General features: G+C 38.5%; 2 protein-coding genes across 3 annotated transcripts; both read right to left on the reverse strand.

The window, feature by feature from the left end:
* Window positions 1-11,654: 11,654 nt before the first annotated feature.
* On the reverse strand, window positions 11,655-15,886 carry RpS27A (ribosomal protein S27A). Of its 2 annotated transcripts, none has more exons than XM_085941962.1 (3): window positions 15,857-15,886; window positions 12,159-12,501; window positions 11,655-11,874 (listed from the first exon to the last, which is right to left on the reverse strand). In XM_085941962.1, the coding sequence occupies exons 2-3, from the start codon at window positions 12,477-12,479 to the stop codon at window positions 11,722-11,724; spliced, it is 474 nt and encodes a 157-aa protein (XP_085798088.1). In that variant the 5' UTR covers window positions 12,480-12,501; window positions 15,857-15,886; the 3' UTR covers window positions 11,655-11,721. The 2 variants fall into 2 exon arrangements, with proteins under 2 accessions (XP_085798088.1, XP_085798089.1); XM_085941963.1 differs by having other exon boundaries at window positions 12,159-15,408.
* Window positions 14,554-15,886, reverse strand: Ip259 (NSA2 ribosome biogenesis factor-like IP259). Its single transcript, XM_085941960.1, has 2 exons — window positions 15,857-15,886; window positions 14,554-15,408 (listed from the first exon to the last, which is right to left on the reverse strand). The coding sequence occupies exon 2, from the start codon at window positions 15,390-15,392 to the stop codon at window positions 14,613-14,615; it is 780 nt and encodes a 259-aa protein (XP_085798086.1). The 5' UTR covers window positions 15,393-15,408; window positions 15,857-15,886; the 3' UTR covers window positions 14,554-14,612.
* Window positions 15,887-21,105: the final 5,219 nt, after the last annotated feature.

Consider the following 21,105-nt stretch of genomic DNA (forward strand, 5'->3'; position numbering starts at 1 on the left):
AAGTATTTTTGAGAAGGTGCCTACCTAATCTCGAATTGATATTTTACTGCCAATTCGAGGAGTGCATTAAATTTGCAAGAATATTGTTCTTATTTTGATACACGCACCCATCGCTCAATATTTTAATGGACTGGTATGAGGTTTGTTAGGTGATTAATCAAGAGATGTAAATTTCGGAGCTTCTAAGTCTTCTTATAAGTGAACTTCATCAAATGTAAACTGTGACAATGCCTTATTTGATGTTTCATTACATCTTTGTAAACTCGACAAAGGCCCATTTTCTTACGAAACACTGGTTCAAGAAAAGGTCTTAATGGATCCCTACGGCATTAATGTGACTCCATTCATGGTAGTGAATCGATAAATTCTGCAGCATATTTTTTCCTAGTATGAACATTTCGCTCATTGTCCTTGCATTGCTGATTTTGGTTTCTAGCACTCTAAACTCGTATGGCGAAAGTATTACAGAACATTTATCGGCAAACTTCTTTTCTTTCCTCGTTTATCTTTAAGTGGTAGTGATAGATATACTCCCTTCTACCTACCTCCAGAGTTCTTACATAGCTTCTGATTGGGGTCTATACAATCTATTAGTAAAGAAACGTATGATTTTCTCTGTGGCCATTACATATCCAACCAAAAGTGGCTGAAATGCCCGGGTTTCTTGATATATATGTGAGAAAAAACGCTTTCCAGAAGAGACACATACTTGTAAGATGCAACGTAGACCAAGCTTTCGTTTGTTTTTATTTTTACAGTATGTTTTTTACTGATATTGTCTTTAACTCGGCCCTGATATTCCTGTTCTTTCATTCTATTATTTGCAGAGATATTTCGTTTCCATGCACTTTGCTTTTGTTCCTCTTTACATAATTGATATGCCTTCCTATTATCTCAGTCGATAGAATATTTTCATTATCTTGAACAGAATCTAAAAGTATCGGTTTATACATACCGACAATTCTTGATTGTTATTTGGTTCCAATGCTAATTGTATGATCTTTCTACTTCTGGAACTAATAATTTGGGATTAAGTTATCAAAAACGTAGACCTAAAACCTTTTCACCTCTAATAAAATACTTTTTGTATACATGCTTGTAAAACTTCACTGATAGCTTCATACAATGAACTGATATAGAAGCAATGTGCAGCAACTTCACAGCGCTGCGGTAACATGTATTCACAAAACTCCTAACTCACGTCGTGTGGGAGGTTTGTACAGCATAATACGATGAATATGACATAGGAGTTTTAATTAAAATATCAATAAACTGGGTTATACTTCTCTTTGACATAGGAGGTAAAGTTCAACAGATCCTGATTTTTTGATACCATAAAGTCAAAATCGTAAAACTTGACATAGAAGGTTTGTGATCTGCACCATCGATATGTGCAGTGAGGCTAAGCGTATGCTGGCGAGCAAGCAACGCAGTCCATGCAGATCGATGTACTGCCGGCACAGGTTTCTGTGTTAACATGTCACGTTTGAATGCGTTATTTTTATCTTCACTGTTCTGAGCTGTACGTCAGCATACACCTAGCCTGACTTCTATATTAGTTTCATGAATCAGTCCATGTTCTGGCACACTTTTATAGTCCTGGGACGTGTAATCCTGAAGAATTTTAGTTTGGGAAAAAGCCAACCTTACGTTTTGGCTGTCAAATGATAATGACTCATTACAAGGAATTATTGTCATTTGCTATTTACCGTATTAGGGTAACCAAACATTAATGGGAACTGGTTTATGCTACTGGGTGTGGCATAACACGCTTTGCATCTCAAATGTGGAGAAATATGGGATAAACTTAAAGTATTATTTTCATATTACACCAGCAACTCGCAAACCCAATCAGATTCAACGATCGTCATGATTGTGGACTTCAAATAGCAATTACGCATACCTAACGGTACAGCTACTAACTCAATTGCTAGTTGCAATTATAAGGCAACAAAAATGAAATTTACAGTTGCTGATAGCATTCACTAGGACAGGGTTTCCCAAACTATGTTCCGCCGGACCTGATAGATGTTCCGCGACAATTTGGAAAGGTTTTATACACTTTTGCAATATTTTCTGAAAACTAGTAAGGACGATTCCCGAGTTCGGAATCCATTTTCCTTACAGCTAAAGCCAGTAGGCTTAAGCGCAGATAAGTAAGATAAACACAAATCATAAATTTGCCTTAATAGTTAAAAAAAGTAGCCTGCGGCGCTATTATACTTCATAACTATTAACATTTATTAATTTTAAATTATATAATTGAAAGATGTAATTTTTGATTATTGCGTATTAGTACTCGACAACTCCATGATGAAAGTAGATCTATTAAAAATAGTTAATAATACATTGAATAAGGGCCCTTAATTTGAGTTGTAACAAAATTTGAAAAATGTTAATGTGATGTGTCATACTCCCTTTAACATTAGAGATAGGCAGGGGGCCCGCAAAAGATCCTAGCCTGAGGGCCCACTTCAGGATGTGGGGGTCATGATTATTTTACTTCTGTTTTCTACTACCCATTTATCCAAAGCGGGATTTTTTATTTATGCTGCAACAAAGTCAAAGTGCAGGAACAGGCTCGACGCCACACTAGATATTAGAATGCAACTTATTAATATTGTGCCTGATATCTAGAAGATGCAATTCAATGACTCAATATTATCAAAGTCATTACGTGCTTTATTTATTCATATTTTTATATTATATTATTATAGTTTTATATTTTAAAATAATTCTTCCACCCTGTCACGTCCCAACATTGGGCCATGGGCAAGCACAAGTTCGTGCCACTTCCCTCAGTCCATCGCTAACTCTTGCGCCTCCCACCACGTCAGACCTGCAGCACGTAGGTCACTCCTGTAGCACCGCTGCAGGGTGAGGGAGGGCCGGCGACGGAACCCTTGAGGCTGTGCCACAAGGGTACGAAGTGTCGCACTCTTTGGCGGCATCCAGAATACGTGTCTCTCAACCTGATAACCTCAATCACCGAAGGCTTTATTTATTCATATTTATATTATATTATAAGCAGTGACATCCCTAGACAAAATGGCGCCCCTAGGCAGCGCCAAAATGCCATTCCATTTTTTATTCAGTTTTTTTTTACATCCTTTCATCTTATTTTCAATATCTAAGAAATGTATTGAATGGGTGCATTACTAACAAAATATACTTATACCTTCCCAAAAGTTTTGACGTTGTTAGGTAGTAGGTACAGCGTACAGTATTTTCTTACATTTAATTTTTGCGATAGGTACATTAATTTATGTCTTGAGGAATTAAGGGCGATACATGTCGCTTTTCTTCTAATGGAAGGATATTTTTGTTAAGTACTAAGTTTATGTAGCTATTTCTATGTATACCGAATGATTTACCTCGATTTGCCGCCCTTCGAGTAACTGCCGCCCCCAAGCGACGCTCAATCTGCCTACCCCCACGGGACATCACTGATTATAAATAGTTGTATAGTTAAAAATATGTAATTACTAAATAAATAATGTGTTTTAATAACATGTTTTTTTAAATTTTAACTAGTAGGAATCAATCTAAAAAATAAGTTAAGTGTTCCGTTCAAATTTCCGGGTTTGCGAAGTGTTCCATTGCAGAAAAGGTTTGGGAAACTGACGATACCCCAGTCCTGGTGAAGATGCAAGGGCGTTAAATTCTCGACCGGTCCTGTCCCTAGACCAGGTTGAGAACCCCTGCTTTAGGCTAGCTCAGCACGGGGTCGGAGATGGTAGTCAAGTAAGAGTTCTAAAATAGACTTGTGAACACACTATAGCAATACTACAATATAATGATTTAAAAACGCCACCCGATGATAGGATGACGTCAGAATCTAATGAATATTTTATTTATTTAATTTAATATCGTTCCGCACCCACTGCGTGAAACGTCAAAAAATAACAGCTGATGACTCAAGTTCAAAGTCACAAGGCTTACGTACCGAATTGTAGCACTGGGAATATAGATCGCGGATCTATTTAAATTAAAAGTCCTTGTAGTTATGATTTTAATTATTTATTGAATTATTCTTTCATAAAATTAATTTATTATAATTAATTTTTATTAGATATCTTAACACTATATTTTATTTACTAATAAATTAACAATATTTATTTATATAAACTTATTTTAGTTACTTAATTTTTATATTATATAACTATTTATATTTATTTTAATTTATAGGTATGGCTGCGCGTTTATTATATTATTGAGGCACCGACTATAATGATTGGGAATCGCTGTCCCTTTTAATAGGTATACTCCCGAGTATTTAATACTGCGTAGGTACTTAGTGACGCATTCACCTACGTGTGAATAATTTTCCCGCCGCGTCATATACTGATGACGAAGATAACGATGATGCAAATGGCTGTGACGTATTCGTATGTACTACAGTAGAGAATATGTGTAAACTTTTCGCGAGAAGCTGCGTGGATTAGGTCTTACCACCAAATGCAGGAGCCGTGGACTGATTTCGTATGGAAAAACGCGGGTTTTTATACCCACTAGGCGGGATTTCCCTGAAAACGGACGTTAGAGAAGCAAGGGCCCCCTTCTCCATTCTTAAGTTTTCATCAAATATCTTAAGAATCGTCAATAATTCCTATCAAGAAATTATATAAGCCGGTGAGGGTCTCGATTCCCACTATCGTAACATTTATTAACTGTTTAAAGTTTAGGAAAATGTGGGAAAAAGCCGTACATGACTTTTCAGGGCGTGTTTGCGTGCGGAAGGTGGACCAATGAGATCGTTTTTGTCTCCTTCCATCAGACCAGGAGCAAAACCCTCGGACCAATTACGGAAAAGCGGTTTGTTTTCCCTGCTTTCCCAGAAAATTATGAGTATTTAACTAAGTTAGAAACAAGCGTCCCCCAGGTACCTACAAGTGGGACAAATTTCATAACTCATCTACCGCAGACTCCACCTCTTCACTGTTAGCAAATCTTTTACCACCGAGCCATGTTTTCAAGTTTGGAAACAGAAAATAATCCGAGGGGGCTAAATCTGGCGAATAAGGTGCGTGAGGAAGCAATTCTAACTTTAACTCATTGATGTGTGAACTGATGAATTGTCCTGATGAAACGAAACTTTCTTTTTCGCCAAATGCGATCGTTTTTTCTTGATTTCATCACTCAAACACTGCAATAAGTTTGCATAATAACGCCGTTGACTGATTTTCCTTTCTGAAGATAATCAATGAAAATTACCGCACGCGCATCCCAAAAAACTGACGCCATGACCTTGCCTACAGATGGAACTGTTTTCGCCTTCTTTGGAGCCGATTCTCCCCTTCCAGTCAATTGTTTCGACTGTTCCTTCGTCTCAGGTGTGAAATGATGGACCCATGTTTCTGAATAGACGCAAAAACTCTGCTTTATTGTTGTGAAACTTCGCCAAACACTCGATTGAAACATCCTCACGATGCTGTTTTTGTTCCATTGTGAGTAATCGCGGCACCCACCTTGCGCACAGCTTTCTCATGTCCAAATTTTTTCCATTTCCAATTTCCAACACTTTTTGAAATGCCTACCATGTCTGCTAGCTCGCGCAATTTCAGTCGACGTTCATCCAATACCATTTCTAGCGTGGTCACCTCATTTGGTCGTCCATTGCGATGTTCGTCTTGGCAGCTCGTTTAAACTCAGCCACTCAATATGTCACTGTTGTAAACAAAGGAGCAGACACCCCCAGAGTAGAATCTAGCGCAGCTTTGATATTGGTTGGACTGAAGCTTTTCAAAAAGAAGTATTGCATCACATAACTATGACCAATTTTTTTCCATGTTTACAAATTCACTCGAGCGTTCACTGTTAATGACTTGACAAATAATTACTGAACAACGTAGCGTTGTCAAACTTTAAACTTAGGCTTTATAAGGTTGGTACTTTCTATCATGGTCAATATTTTCAAACAACTGCTATGTATTGCTAGGGACTACCGGTATAAATTTTAGCTTCAGTTTACAGCATTTAGCTAATGATATCGCATATGTTGTTCACATAATATTGTTTATTTTTAACCTTAAATTCTAGACTTCTAAAGTACTTACATTTTTCTTATAAAGACCATTTTTTGGTCTGCCTGAAAACATCATCTATAGTTCACTCTGTGGCTGTATCACATGTTTCTTTTAGCTTTGTCTCGAGGTAGGCCACGTACTTGGATGTAAAATCGACATGAACGATCAGACCAAACAGTTGTGACGTCATAAAATCATTGCAAAAAATGCTAGCTGTAGGCATGCATTTTGCGGTTGTGTCAAAATCCTGCACTAGGATATTAATTTGAATGAAGTCAGGCAGCCTTCATTATGTAAACGTCCAAACACAAGACAGGAACGCTCGTGCAGCTACACTCAGCTCAAGGTTAACTCACACGACATTGTCGGTAATCTTTGACTCCCAAATATAGGAATTGTTCAAATTTAGTCACAACTTTAAAATCATTTTTCATGATCATGGCAGACAGTTGGCCTGAGAATCCGCCAATGTAATTTGAGTTTTAATGTCTGTATTAGTTTGTCATGACAAAATGCACATTCAATATTTGAGGACAGTCAACGCACTTTCTGTTGAGTGATAAAATAATACAAATAGCTCGGCTTTAAAATCACAGGCAACTGGTTTTCACATTTCCATCCTACTAATCTGTTGTGGGAAACACAAATTCAAACACGCAACAGACAGCTTAGGTCTTATGATAGTGAAATGAACACAACCAATACTCCACTAAAAGGACAATGAAAGATGGGGAACAGGATGGAAAAATTAAAGACTTGTCATTTATATATTAAATATTTATTATGTATAATATTACCGTTACTTGAAGTCAATTGTATTGAAACTCATTCATCATCTCTTCTTCTTCTCTGCCCGGTATCATAATAAATGACGCATAATCACCAGCTAGACGTGAGTCTCAGTATTGACTATGACTAGGCTAGTACTCAACGTCTGATATCACTCATGGATCCATGGAGAAATGACTACCAGACGAACAACCAAGTTACATTTTCGTCAAGTTTTCTTTTTACAATTTCTATTTACTTTACGGTTGCCCCATTATTCGATAATGCGTAGGGAAAAAAATCTATTAACGGAATTCAATTGACCATCAACCAGAGCTGGAATTATTGTAAACTCTCAATTATTTTGGAGTTAACCCTAGAGAGAATATTTTACATAAAATATAACCTTAGCATTTATTCTCCAATCCACTTCAAAGAAGCTGTGTATAATTGTCCAGCAGTTTATTTTGGTCGACCGCCAGAAGTTTTATTACCAGGAATGGGAGCACACGCATTCACGGGAAACGGGGAAGTGCAAATTCACAACTCTCTAGGCACCACTTGGAGAACACTCATACTGTAGAATTGTAGGTCTAACCTGAGCTGAAAATTTAACTGGAATCGAATCCTGGAACCTTTAAAAGTATTTTGGAACCGTTATCCTTGATCACGGATCTTGAGAACCCGAACCGGATATTAAAAATGACAAGGTTATTTATTAATTATTGTTCTATTATTTTTGGTGCTGAATTAATATGTTATCCATTCTGTTGAAATAATTTAAAGTTTTTCACTGTGGTTGAAAGTCTACAAATTTTAGTTTCCTTATGCCTAAACTGGTAAGGATATCTTGAAGACAACCTACTTCCAGGAATTGAAATTAAATAAAATCCTACAACTAAGTACTTTACAGCACGGTATACAGTTAGTTAATTAAGTAATATAGTTTTCTTTTTTTAACTGGAACCACATATTCGACATGACAGAACCGGACCCCATTAGATTTTTCCATTGGAACTAAATATTGAAAAAAATTGGGGGTTTCAATTCCTGTGTATCGTAATTAATACAAGGATGGTTGACTAAACCTTATTAATGACATGAGTATAGATGGCAGTGGCAAAGAGTCGAGGTAGGCTGTCAAGATCCGATATAAATAGTGCATACTAAACTTCAGTCATACACATTTGTTTTCATTAAACTAAGATAACAATTTGCAAATAGGGAGTTAGTTTTTAAAAGTCAATTAAACCCTGCTTTGCACACTTTTTCTTCTTTATTCATTAAGGCCGGTCTAAAGCAAACCATAATAGATAAAATATATTCTTCTATCTACAAAATATATAAAACTATGTATTATTATGGTAATGGCATAATTTTAGATATAAGTATTTTTTGACCACACATCTAATTATGGCTTGGTTTAATTATTACTAACCTAACCTAACCAATACTATCTTCATATTGCAATCTTAGTGAGTGAAATGAATATGTATGACTGATAAAGTTTAATGTGCACTATTTATGTCAGATCTTAACAGCCTACCTCCAGCCTTCGCCAGTGATAAGACAGTCATCTGTTAAACAATCCTCGCCTAAATCTGCTTTAATATTTAGATACGGAAGTCTGTAGAGATGAAGGTTTCAAATGTTTATTAAATAGTAATAAAAATAAACTCACTAAACAGACCAAAAACTACACCACTGTTCTGAATAAGGAGGAAAAGCAGATACATACGGACTTTATACACCTTCACATTCCTAATCTTGGCTTTTTGGGTATGATCTATAATCTTTAGTTTACGCCTAACTGCTTCGCAAGGGTTTATAACATAAAATCATATCTTATACAATATTATCAAAAGAAACTGTTTCCCAACCAGTTTTATTTTTTTTTCTAAAAAATGATAAATTTAACAGAAATTTGTCTAATTTTTGAATAACTTCGTATATTGCATTTTCCACGTGTGCTGAGGCGACTTTTCCGACCATGTCCGATCCTAATAAGATCATATTATGGGTCTTCAGAGTGGAGGTTTGGTTAGAATTTGTTTTTACAAATGGAGCCACTTGCTCAACCTATTAGGTCCATGCTATGGCGCATACACAAATTGAAAAACAATGTGTACCTGCCAGAACCAGGATTCGAACCTGGGACCCATGACTAGACATGCGTCGTTCTCGAACGAACGAATCTTTTAAAACTAATCTTTAGCCAGCGAACAAATCGGTCCCGTGTCACCTGGCGCTTTTGTCGTTCGAGGCGAACGAGATTCGCGAGAGTGCGCGCGCAGTATAGGAAGAAACGTGGGTGCGAAGGATACGCTGCCCGGCGAACGGATTATGTCGTTCAGGGCGAACGAGATTCGCGAGAGTGCGCGCGCAGTATAGGAAGAAACGTGGGTGCGAAGGATACGCTGCCCGGCGAACGGATTATGTCGTTCGGGGCGAACGAGATTCGCGAGAGTGCGCGCGCAGTATAGGAAGAAACGTGGGTGCGAAGGATACGCTGCCCGGCGAACGGAATATGTCGTTCGGGGCGAACGAGATTCGCGAGAGTGCGCGCGCAGTATAGGAAGAAACGTGGGTGCGAAGGATACGCTGCCCGGCGAACGGAATATGTCGTTCGGGGCGAACGAGATTCGCGAGAGTGCGCGCGCAGTATAGGAAGAAACGTGGGTGCGAAGGATACGCTGCCCGGCGAACGGAATATGTCGTTCGGGGCGAACGAGATTCGCGAGAGTGCGCGCGCAGTATAGGAAGAAACGTGGGTGCGAAGGATACGCTGCCCGGCGAACGGATTATGTCGTTCGGGGCGAACGAGATTCGCGAGAGTGCGCGCGCAGTATAGGAAGAAACGTGGGTGCGAAGGATACGCTGCCCGGCGAACGGATTATGTCATTCGGGGCGAACGAGATTCGCGAGAGTGCGCGCGCAGTATAGGAAGAAACGTGGGTGCGAAGGACACGCTGCCAGGCGAACTGAATATTTCGTTCCGTTGAACTAGAGTGCGCGCGCAGTATTGGAAGAAACGTGTGGGGTGGCGACGAGATTCCGTAATTCGTACGCGCTAGTACTATACATTTTATTACAGCTACAAAAGACACAATTGACCTAATCTGTCCGAACAAATCACTATCCGTAATTAACCTATTCGGTCGGAGTCCTCATTAAGTGACTCATTTCCCATAGCTACCCATGACGTTATAGGCCGCGTGGTGATTATAAATTATTTTAAAGTAGATACCCACACCTGCAATAATGGCACTAAGCTAGTGATATTCAAACCGTGCACAGCAGTGTCGTTGGATTTTTAAGACTCAATTTTTATTTCGGACATCCATCTATCTACCTGGACACAAGTCTGCAGAATACAATTCTTTGATACCTTTTGTATATAACTAAAATTTATAAAACTCAAGATAATTCCACCAGCTCTTCCGAGCTCGCTGCAAAGTATAGTCTGCGCTGACATAAGATCCAACTAGTAGTATGCATTAAAGCGATTCACAATCATATTTTGATATACGTACATACTGTTATTTTTCTTTCATATTATTTCAAAGGTATGAAGTACTATGTCAACTGAATTGTAATGTTTTTTTAGATGAAACAGATTCACGTCCTGAAGACGAATTATCATAATTAATACACAATATCATGTAAGCAATATTATGTCTCATATGTATAATTAAGCTATCCGCTGATAAAACTGCCTACACGTCTTCACCACCAGCGGTATGCAATGTCCTGTGGACAGCTTTGTATCTCAAACCAATAGGACAGTAGGCATTTCTCTTATAAAAGAAAACCTCGCCATATTGATCCGGTGAAAATTATTGTAACTAGGGATGTCTTTTTTATATTGACTGTGTTTAGGAAAAAGGGCGTAACCCTTGATTTTTCGAAAAGTGCTTTTATTAGATATTAACAATGTATACAACTAAATACACGTTCTGTAAAAAGGAAATAAACAATAAGACAAATGCCGATTTATTATCTAAATTCAGGTTTTAATTGAAGGAAAAAAGCATTTACCGTCAATTTCAATGATTTTCTGTAATAACTTCTTTAATTATTAGTAGATCGAAAAGATATTACACCAAATCATCATTCATCATGCGCCCAATGTCTATGCCTAATTTTTTATTAATATTAAACCAAAATCATTCAAAAAAACGTTTTTTGCCTCTCCTGTAAAATTTCTTGTGTGGGTTACGCCCTTTTTCCTAAACACGATCGATTATGTCGAATTGCAAATGCCAAAATTTCTGCATAATACATGAATGAAAACTGTTTTCCTGTTGAATTATTTTCACTTAATCAAAAGTTGTTATCATCTTTTCCTTTATAAACTTACCATATTTTATCAAAAATCCTGAAAAAAAAATTTGCTACTAGTCTAAACAATGCCAGAGTATTACATTTGTATATTAAGTTGGGTTTATAAAAAGCATATTGCATAGGATCAACTGAAAACAATGCATACATTCTTTTAAAGGCTGGGATTTGAACCCAGAAATTACTGCATGCTGCTACAATATTAGCCTTTATTGCTCAACCTATTAGGTCTATACTCTTCGACTCAAATTGAAAAACAATGTGTATTTGCCACACTCAGGGTTTGAACCTGGAACCCACGACATTATAAATTGACGTGTAAGCCACTTAGCCATTGTGGGCGTATGCATAGCAGCGCATATCTCAAATACTCACTACATTTATGACATACCAATTGCTGTAGAAAATTAGTAAACCTGAGGAAATAGTATGTTCTGTATAAGCTCTGGACATAAAAAGACCAGTAGCGGCACTTTTAAAGTATTATTAATATTTCAATGAAAATAAAACTCCACACCGTATCCAGATTTACATTTTTATTTGTAACATAAATCCATCATACACGGTATGCGAGAATATATTTAGTCTACTTAGTTTCCTCAGGTTTGGAGAAGACCAGAGTGTATCCGCACTTTCCACAATAGTGACGGTCTTCCATGGCGGCCATGAACACGCCTGCGCCGCACCTCTCTTCCGGGCATTCTCGCCTCAGACGGTGAATCTTTCCGTTCTCGTCAACCTGGAATAAGTTCAATTAAAATTTAATTCTGACTGCCTTATTCGCCACATTCATATAAAATTCCCAGTCTTATGTTGTCCACAACATTTTAATGACCCTTTGATAATCAAGTTCAATATTGGACCAACAGGATTCATTCATTTTTATGTTGACATAATTTAATCAATATTATAATATTTAAGTACAACTTTTTGGACTGATTAGAAAATTTACAAAATTAGTCGCAAGTCAACAATTCGCCCTCCCTAAAACACCAGACAAAACAATATTCTGAATGTCAATACCTTGTAATATTTCAACACAGCAAGCTTGACCTTCTTCTTCTTGTGCTTGATCTTTTTGGGTGTGGAGTAATTCTTCTTCTTGCGTTTCTTGGCTCCACCGCGGAGCCTCAGTACTAAGTGGAGTGTGGACTCCTTCTGGATGTTGTAATCCGACAAGGTGCGCCCGTCCTCCAGCTGTTTGCCAGCGAAGATCAACCTCTGCTGGTCTGGGGGGATTCCCTCTTTGTCCTGAATCTTGGCTTTGACATTTTCGATAGTGTCTGATGGCTCAACCTCTAGGGTGATGGTTTTGCCCGTGAGGGTCTTCACGAAGATCTGCATGGTCGTGCTGTATCCTCGAGTCCTGCAATTCAATTAAATCGCTCAAGTCAATTGAGATAGTTTTCAAAGCCATTCGTAATTAACTGCGCATCCTGCCTAAAAGAGTGGGTGGGCCCATAACTGCACTATACCTACACGGTATTTTCATATGCCTAATGAAACTCTTAATTATAAAATAATATTACATGCATGCAACAGTGGATGGATTACTAAGGACACATTAGAGGTGCCTAAAAACTCCCAATGATTTTTCATTTTTTTTTACAGATACCACTGGTAATATTTATTGATGGAAAAATTATTTTAGTGTGACATTTGGAACGGAAATGGCATTTCTTTTAATAACCAGGAATGACATTTTCAGAGTGTATCTATTGCTAAGTGCCCACGCAGGTTCTTGCTCAATGGTTTTACGCTCATTAAACATGTCTCAACGCGTATACCATCCGCTCGATGCTATTTAGTTTGATATTGAGCAAACGGCTCGATGCGAAAAAGGTTGAAGGTCCGTAATTCTTGCTCGATGTTCAACAAAAATTCGCACTTTGACTGAGCGTCTTGGTGTCGAGCTTGTGGACACAACGAGCATGCTTCCAAGTCAACATGTTCAATCGAGCGAAACCATCAAGCAAGAATGTGCAGGAGTGATTGTAATAGTCAAACAATATAATGTTATATTGATAAAATAATAAAGATGTTTGAACTGCAGTTTTTCTAATAATTATTCAGTGATTTTTTTAGTACCCATTTCCATTGAGCCAATTTCGGTTTTAGGTCCCCCAAAACATTGTGTATAATTCGAGGGCTTAGTGTCAAACAACACTATCTACAAAAGTGCAACTTTACAGGAGAGCCAAAAATCGTTATTTTAGATTCTTGTAACTCAACAAGGGAAATGTTTATTTAAAACCTAATGTTAATATTTAATAATTTATTGTGTATTGTACATTAATCTTGCTTATGATGATGTTAAATTTTATAGGGATAGTTTTAAAACAATATGAAAACAAGGGTAATTTATGTAGTTAGCGTTAAACTTTACTGACGATTTAATAAGAAATTAGAAAAGATTGACATAACGTTGTTTGACTATCATGTAGCCGTAAATGTAAAATAACGTTATCTCAAAAAAAAAAAAAAAAACACTTTTTTGTAGATAACGTTGTCTGACTTAAAGCACTCGAATTGTAAATTGATCCCTGCGGATTTTAATCTACCACTGCATACATGACTATATTGACATTTGAAAGGCATCATAAACTTCCTAGTGGAGCAATACAATTTCAATATTGAACCCTATGATGTATTATCGAAGGTGTGAATGAAATTGTGGATATTTTCTTAATATTCTGATTAATTAAACAAAACAAACAAGATTATAAAGAAAAGTCACAAAACATTAGTTTTGCTTTTCAAATCGTCAATATCATTAAAACGCATGACAGATAATTTGCTATAGAATCTAATATTAGTGCTGTAGCACATGACAACCGATAGATGTGACAAGTTGCAGGCCAAATTTTCATAACACGTGGCAGTCCGGACATGATATTTCATGCAGGCTCGCCCTGCACACACGTCAGTGCACAAGGAGAATGTGAGGTGAAACACAAGCACCCGTTGGTGAACTACACCCTTCGTACATTCTCTACTGAATTGACACAAACACCCCCACATGAAATCTCACCCGCACAATCAACACCTAGCCTGTCTTGTGGTAATGTTCAACGGTTGTCAAATGACAATCTTGCATATTTGCTATTTATTCCAATAGTGAGTTTGAAAAGTTTCCGAAATATAATACCAATAATAAACTGGGAAGGGATTCCATGTACAGTAGGTACTCGGTAATCTGGCATTCACTAATCCAGCATTTTGCAACTCGGCTCTATAATACGGCAGGTTTCACATTAAACTGCCAGATTACAGAGCGGAGTCGTTCGGCAGGTCAGTGCCTGACCTTGACAGATAATTATTTCCTTTAGAAATCCAATAACCTGACATTTCCGACATAGTTGAAAAAATATGGGTGCCGGATTACCGAGCGCCTACTGTATATAAAATAAAAAACATGTTTTTACAATTAAGGTTATTTTTATTTATAATACATTAAACAATACAACTTATTAAGAATTACACTAACAGGACAGCATTAATACATCCATCATTTTCAGGATTGTTCGTAACTTGGGCATATTTTCCCCAGATAACTTTACCAGACTGCGTTACTAAACCTAATTCTGAGATATTAATTTCAATGACTGTTCCTTTAGTGATGACTCCTAAACTTGTGTACATGGGCGAGCTGGGGTTCTTCTTCACTCCGATGATGGGCAGACAGAAAGTGGCCTTCAATTCGGGATGGGTGACGTGAGCTTTCTTGAAACGCAGGGCCATCGGGCGGATGAAACGCTCGAATTTGGGCGGCTTTCTCGTGAAGCCTTCACCGACAAACGTAACTTTGGTGACCATCCTCTTCCAAGCTTTTCTGCGTGTCTTGCCGGTCTTGAGGACCTTGAATACTTCAGCGTCCGATTGCGCTCTGACTTTTGGAATAGGCACGTCCCATTTACCAGCTTTTTCTTTTCGTTTCTGTTTAATCATGTTGGAGAGGACTTTGGCTCGGGACTGGATGTCTCTGTCGAGGAGATACGCCGGAACGGCGCCCTCAGATAACTTCTCAGCTTTTTGTTTGACCTTTTTCTCTTCATGGGCCTTGATTTTCTTCTTCATTTGTATTTTTTCATTGCGACGCTCCTTGTTGAAGATCTTTGCTTTGATTCCCCTCAGCTTGCGCGCCTTCTCAGCCCTCTTGTGAGGCTCCCTGGCCTCGCGTTTCCTTTTTCTCTCTTCATGGTCGAGCCTGCGCCCGTACAGCTTCTGATGCCTCTCGATGTATTCGTTCTGCGGCATGGTGTCGGCGAGTCACCTGCAAATAACGATTCTATAAGGATTTAGTAAAAATGTGTCGCTCGAGGCTCTTCAGATATTGCGAGATGCGCCGTCATCGTACACAGAATATTTATTCCACGATCGGTGACGGCTACGGATCTCGTCTGAATGGTTAAAAGCTCATTCGGAAAGATCATTATTGTAGTCCACTTACCGGTATACAAATAATCAGCAATATCAAAAACAGAATCGACCTCGAACTGGAATATTTAGTTTGACAGTACCAATTCTAACCAAAAGGAACACGTGAGATGTCAACTTGCGGATTGATACACCAATTATCGGAATCGCATAATTTTAGTAACCAAAGAATGTAAAAAATCGTCAACAATAGAGTAAGAGACCCACCCAGTATGAAATATAAGTCACTTGAAGAAAATAAGTCAATAAATAACTAAAATACGAGGAGGCACATGGACACTCACCTAGATGACAACCACGCAACGAAGTAAAAGACGGCGGCACCGGATATTACGACTGACAAGTGTTGTATGTTCTTATTCTATCCTATCCCTTCAAGAACTTTTTTTATTATGCTATTGCAACATTAAATGCTATAACTTTTTGGAACGAATATTTTGAATAATATTTAAAATGTTTATCCCAAAACAGAAGTTTATGAAGGACATTATGAGAAGTGGTTAAACAATGAAATAATGCGAATGAAAGGAGTTTTATTTACCAATAAACTCCTGATTATATACCTACCTAGGTAGTTTTCTACAGTGCTCGAAATGGAAAATTTTACGAACCGGAGCGCTCATAATTTTCTTAAAATATTAACATAGTTTATGTATATTTTATAAAAAAAAGTATGTTAGATTTTTGTTATACCTATGTCCTATTTAGCTCAGATGGTCAAATATTTTTTTCCACGAGACGAAACGATAACTTTGGGGATTTCATGAACCAGAACGGCGCTCCGGTGTGCTCCAGTCCATTTCGAGCAGAATGCAGGAAGTAGGTAGGTAGGCATGAATAGAAATGTATCAAAGACAAAAGTCATGTTCAACTTACTGCTTTGCGGGCCAAAAAGAGATCCTCATCAATGGCACTCAGATCGAACAGGTGAAAAATTACACCTAGATGTATAAAGATGGATGTTTATTTGATAAAATTGTTCGCAGAGTAAAGCTAGGCTGGAGTGCTTTTGGCCGCCTGAATAATTTGTCTTCAAAAGTGACCTCCCACTGTGCCTAAAGCGCAAAATGTTCAACCAGTGTATGCTTCCCGTAATCCATAAGTAAAAGAGAGATCCAGAAACGTGGTATGGAGAGGTGCATGCTGGGCATAACGCGAAAGGACAAAAAGAGGAATGAGTGGATAAGAGAACATACAAGTAAAGGTTTTCGATGTAATAGAGTTCGCTAAAAATCTCAAGAGAAGACAATCGTTGGATAAATTTAGTCATCCACTGGTATCCAAGAGATGTAAAACGTCCGCAAAGTAGACCCAGAGGTCGCTGGATCGATGAAATGATAAAGTTCTGCTGAAGTGCTTGGCAACGCAACGCACAGGACCGATAGAAGTGGAATCAGCTTGGAGAGACCTTCATCCAGCAATAGATAGATTCACGATGATGATGATAATAATTATTAATGATTCATTTGTAGGCACCGACTTTGCTAGCGGTATTTCTACCATAATTGACCTAACTTACCGCAACAAGGCGACCACCCTTCTTCTGTTTCCTCCTTGATTAATAGGTTGGAAAGTTCCTCGATATAATAATATTACAATCCCCAAATTTCGTGTTTCGCACTCATGAGTCAGCATAAAACGGCTCAGCAAATCTATATACCTAGGTAGTATATATATATATATATATATATAACACAAAGTCGGGTTAGTTACACCATTTATAACTCAAGAACGGATAAACCGATTTTTATGATCTTTGATTTTTTGGATTTGTCTGCGCCCCGAATACCAGAATAACTATTAAAACATCGGATAAAATCAAGGAAAAAGAATATGAAGAAAATTCATTTTCTCATACATTTTGTATGGAACGACTTTTGACTGATTTCAATGAATTATTTTGTTCGAGGCCTCGAGAAGTTTCCTCGCGCATTGGAAAAGTAAGAAAATCACAAAAAAATTAAATCCGTATACAACTAATATAATAATCCGTATAGGTACAGCTAATAATAAACTGCGTTCGGAAGAGTAGCTATATTCATTTACGCGATGCAATCAGCACCGAAGGAGATGCAGATGCAGATGGTCGATTGACTATTCTACCGGCGACTGACATAGGCAGCCCGCGGCAGCACGCATGAATATGCAATGACATAATATGTCATTGCATCTTGTGTAACATTATTTTGTTCGTCATCACGGTCGTCCAGATCTATTCATCACCTTTACGTGCAATCCGAAATGGATAGAAATTGTTCAACTGCAACTCCCCAGACAAACATCAAGTGATCGGCACGACATCACCGCACGTGCCTTCAAACAAAAAATCCTGTCGCTGATAAACTACGTTGTTAAACATCGCGTCTTTGTGGATACTCGATGCTTGATGTATTCGATTGAATGGCAAAAGCCAATGAAAAAGCGAGGTTTGCCGCATGCACACATTCTTATTTGGTTAGTCGAAAGGTTTCGACCAGACCAAATAGATGACAATATCATAATATGTGCCGAGATTCCTGATCCCGAAACCGATCCAGACCTGCGTGATGTTGTAATTACTAACATGATTCACGGACCGTGTGGCGCCATCAACCCCCAATAACCGTGCATGGTCAACGGCAAGTGTTCCGAAATTCACGAAATTTGACTTCGGAGACTAGGTATCACTGCCAACGATGGTTATCCACTGTATCGGCGTCGATCACCCGATGATAACGGTAGAACTATCACAACGAAAGTGAAGGGAAACGATAGCGTGGTCGATAATTGGATTTTTCCGTATTCGTCACTTCTTTCCAAAACATTCAAGGCGCATTGCAACGTGGAGTATTTCAACTCAGTGAAGTCCATTGATATACTACTGGATGAATCATATGCTTCTTAAAATGACGCCCGATTTTCAGCGAGTCGGCCTTTGTTAAAACTTACTGAGTAAGCCCTGTCTAGCTTGCATCTTACTCTAACTAATAGTCAGCGCATGACGACTTGCTCTGTCTGTTTTGCGTTGCAGCCACCCTTAGGTTCACTATTCCAAGAACGCAAATTTAGTTTTACAGCCAGGGCAATACGGGTGAAATTCGGGAATCCATGTTAACGGTCTTAACGCATTATACCCAGCGGCGGCTGGTCTAACATCGTGCAAGTGCACCGCACTGCTTGCATTGCTATGAAACATCGTTCAAAATCGTAAATCATATTTTTTCTTCATAGGTTTTTAATATTATCGCTCACTTATTGTAATGCAAACCACAAACCGATGTGCCCACATTCCCAATCGGCGATAATACAGGCACTATGCACCGTGTACGTCATCCTCGCTGAAATCGTTTGCGCTCCGGCAATAATTTTGTTTACTTAAAATGAACCCAAAGTTTAGTATTAACTAAAGCCATTATAAAACAACTTAAACCGTGCTAATCACTTACGCCATGCGTAAATTCCAGAATATCGAGCGCCGACCGGGTAAAATGACATAATATTGTTCTGAGTAGAGAGCAATTACAGATTTGAATTATGGTTTGTTATTATAGACGCCTCGACTTCACGCTCAAATTATGTTTAGTATCATATTTAGCAATCTCGTATGTAAAATGCCTGTTAAACTTAATCCAATAGAATTCAGTATTTCATAAATTTAAAATGGATAAGAAATATAATAGAATGTCGGTAAGATATTTTGATTTATGTGTACTGCAAATTAAATCAATGAAGATAAAAATAATTTTGGTACCTATCGCATTTCTGGAAAATTAATATTTCATTATCCTGTGTGTTGACTAAATGCGAAATGATGTCGGTTATTTATAATAGGTAGGTATAGAAAATTATTAATTCATGAATTCTAGTGATAAGCTAATAAATCTTAGTACTATTTCACAAAGTGCAGTTTCATAATAATCATTATTCATACAGTGTACAAATTGCTAAAGATAATCTACTTATATAGAATAAGATGGCTTACGTTGAAAGTAAGAGGTATTTATCTACTATAAGAGATGCAATCGTTTCTTAAAACAAATCCAATAAAGATTTAAGTAACTCGCAACATGTTTTATTAAAAATATAAAATATACAGGTAATTTCCCAAATGTCAATAACGTTTTGTCAAATCAAAAATAAGGCCGAATTGATTTCATTTTTCAATAAGGTAGGTTTCCAGCGCACCCTCAAAAATTACAATCCAAAAAATCACCGGCCGCCACTGATTATACCTACAAGGAAATATTATAAGACGATATTCGTTATATCTTTTGTGGTACGTTTTTAAAATGACACTTGTATGGGAACTGCTCATCTAGTACTATATCAATGGTGAAGTCCATCAAATACATCTGCAAATATGTCACCAAAGGCAGCGATATGGCGGGTTTTGGCGTTCAAACTCCCAATCTTCTTCTTCTTTGCCCATATCCGCCCCTTAACTAGAGCATATGGACACCACGCGGCGCCTCCAAGAGTCCCTGTCGCTCGCCAGTCTTCTTGCTTCATTCCAGGTCAAACCAGCATCCCGTAGCTCCGCCGTATACACTCTGTAGATTGTATTTAGCGGCCTTCCAAGACGCCGGAATTCGGTCGGCTTGAAGAACAGGCAAGCCAGGTTAAAGTTCTCTTCTGGCATCCGCAGCACGTGGCCGAGCCAGGTCCAACATCGCCTCTTCACTTTCAGCGTGATGAGAGGCTGCTTGGTACGTTCTCTTATCTCCTCGTTGCTCCTAAAGTCATACCACCGCACACCCAGTATTCGTCGCAAACATCTGTTTTCAAAGCTCAGTATACGGTTGCTCTGAGCCTTCGTAAGGTGCCATGATTCGCTACCGTAAAGCAGCACCGTCAGAATGCAAGCGTTGAATAGGCGGCATTTGGTTTTGAGCGAGTAAACTCGTGAGTCCCAGACATTTCGCATCAAGTTGAATGTTGCTCCAGCCATTCCCATTCGGATAGCGAGCTCTTTCTGCAAAATGCCATCTCCCGTGATGTGTACCCCCAGGTACTTGAAGCTATCGACGCTCTCGATGTTTTGTCCATCGCTAATCAGAGGGAAATCTGGATCAGGACAGGTACTATTGCACAAGACGTTGGTTTTCTTCGCGTTGATTTTCAAGCCAACGCGAGAGGAGTTGTTATGCAACCTGTCGATTGTCTCTTGAATGCCCTCGATTGAGTTGTCGAATAGGACAGCATCATCGGCGTATTCCAGGTCGCATAGCTTCACCGTGGGGGTAACAGGTATGCCTCGGTCGGGTGGTATTGACTTCCGTAGTATAAAGTTAAAGAGAATGATAAAGAGAAACGGTGCAAGGACACAACCCTGTCTGACTCCGGTCGTGACCCGGAACCATTCCGTGACAGTGTCTCCAATTCTGACACAGCATTCGCTATTCTCGTGCAGGCTTTTGATTATGGCAATGATCTTGGGAGGGATCTCGTATGCTCCCAGTATCATCCAGAGGGAGGGGCGGTGCGGACTGTCGAAAGCCTTCTCATAATCCACAAAGCAGCAAGCCATCGGACTGTTCAACTCATGGCTCTGCTG

Source organism: Rhyacophila brunnea, unplaced genomic scaffold (assembly GCF_057557595.1).
Source record: "Rhyacophila brunnea isolate RB1 unplaced genomic scaffold, BYU_Rbru_1.0 scaffold_14, whole genome shotgun sequence".
NCBI lineage: Eukaryota > Metazoa > Arthropoda > Insecta > Trichoptera > Rhyacophilidae > Rhyacophila > Rhyacophila brunnea.